The 1,403-nt window shown below is 69.3% G+C and overlaps 1 protein-coding gene across 1 annotated transcript in view; it reads left to right on the top strand.

Annotated features, from left to right (window-relative positions):
• Positions 1-4: 4 nt before the first annotated feature.
• Positions 5-1,403, top strand: part of ARHGAP9 (Rho GTPase activating protein 9) — a gene marked incomplete at its 5' end in the record, with an annotated part of 4,624 nt that continues 3,225 nt past the window's right edge. The window contains 4 exons of the mRNA XM_035314538.1: positions 5-157; positions 576-644; positions 824-934; positions 1,004-1,065. Coding sequence (XP_035170429.1) covers positions 5-157; positions 576-644; positions 824-934; positions 1,004-1,065 — 395 coding nt within the window. The remainder of the gene's footprint in view (positions 158-575; positions 645-823; positions 935-1,003; positions 1,066-1,403) is intronic.

The following is a 1,403-nucleotide window of genomic DNA, read 5'->3' as shown; positions in this document are numbered from 1 at the left end:
GGGGGGGCAGGGAGAGCCCCCCGTGCCAGCTGGGGCCCCCCTCCAGGTTTTGGGGGCCTGGGAGCGTCACCAAGACCCCAGCACCGGTCGCTGCTTCTTCTACAACCCCCAGACGGGCGTGACCTCCTGGAAACCCCCCCGGCGGCACCGCGAGGCGGTGGGCATGGGGGGCAGCACCCCAGCTGGCTGGCTCTACACGCCCCGACCCCTCCGTGCACCCCTGTGTGCTCTATTTCCCCACTGGCGTCCTTCCCGGTGCCCTCCGTGCCCCCGCCAGTGCCCACCCATCCTCTTCCATCTCCCCCCCACAATGGTCCCTGTGACCCCCCCGATGCTCTCCCATTATCCTACAAATATTTTCCTTCCCACCCTTTCCCGGTGGCCCCACCACTGCCCCCTGCGCCTCTCCTGGTGCCCTCCCCGGTCCCTCTCCGTACCCACCCGTGTCTCTAGCATGGCCCTGCTGGGCTGCTGGCAATTAGCGCTAGTGTTAATTGCCGTGGGGAGTCCTGGCCCGCGTGTCTCCAGCCATGCCATTCCCCGAGGCTGACTCGTGTCCCCTCCGTCGCGCGCAGGACCAGAGCCCGGCTGCGGAGCGCCCCAGGAGCCCGGCACCCCAGAGCTCCCCGGACAGCGGTGGCACCGTGAGCTACGGGGAGGGGGCACCGGGATGAGGCACCGCGGGGAGGGGGTGGGAAGGGAAGGAGGAGGATGGGGGGCACTGGGCTGGGCAGGATGGGGGGCGAGGCAGCGTGGATGGGTAACAGGAGCAGCACGGAGGGCCTGGCAGGTGCCCTGGTCCCTGTCACCATCTCCCCCGCAGGTGATCCGTGGCCAGCCCCTCTCCCAGCACGGCCAGGAGGACGGCGCAGCCACCTCGCTGCCCCCCCAAGCCCCTGCCAAGCCCCCGCCCTGCAGCCTTGATTTACCCACCGTGAGTTACCACCCCTGGGGCCGGGAGGGGTGGGGGGAGCGGGGGGCAGCGCTGACTGTGTTCCCGCAGGAGGTCCAGAAGGCTGGGCAGCTCAACAGGACCAAGATCGCGGAGGGGGGCAGGAAGCTCAGGTGAGGGCTGCGGCAGGCCGGATGTTGGCCCCGGGATGGGGGGGGGGGGCGTCCTGGTGCAGGGGGCTGCGCCAGGATGGGGGCAGAGGGTCCTGGTGGAAGGGGCTGTCCCCAGGGGTACCGGGGTGGGGGAGCTCGTGGTGCAGGGGGCTGCGTTGAGCTGGGGTTTGCCACAGGGTGGGGGGGGGGGTCCCCATTAGTCAAGGGGACGTGCCAGGGCATGGGGGGCTTTGCCAGGGCAGAGGGGTCCTCCAGGAAAGCAGAAGGACTGAGCAACCTTGCAAAGGTCCGTATTAAGATGGGGGCTATGTCAGTCTGTGGGTCCATGCCAGATTTTG

This window comes from Oxyura jamaicensis, unplaced genomic scaffold (genome assembly GCF_011077185.1).
Source record: "Oxyura jamaicensis isolate SHBP4307 breed ruddy duck unplaced genomic scaffold, BPBGC_Ojam_1.0 oxyUn_random_OJ72888, whole genome shotgun sequence".
NCBI classification, from domain to species: domain Eukaryota; kingdom Metazoa; phylum Chordata; class Aves; order Anseriformes; family Anatidae; genus Oxyura; species Oxyura jamaicensis.
Note: the sequence above shows the minus strand (reverse complement) of the source record. Positions and strands in the feature narration are given on the sequence as shown.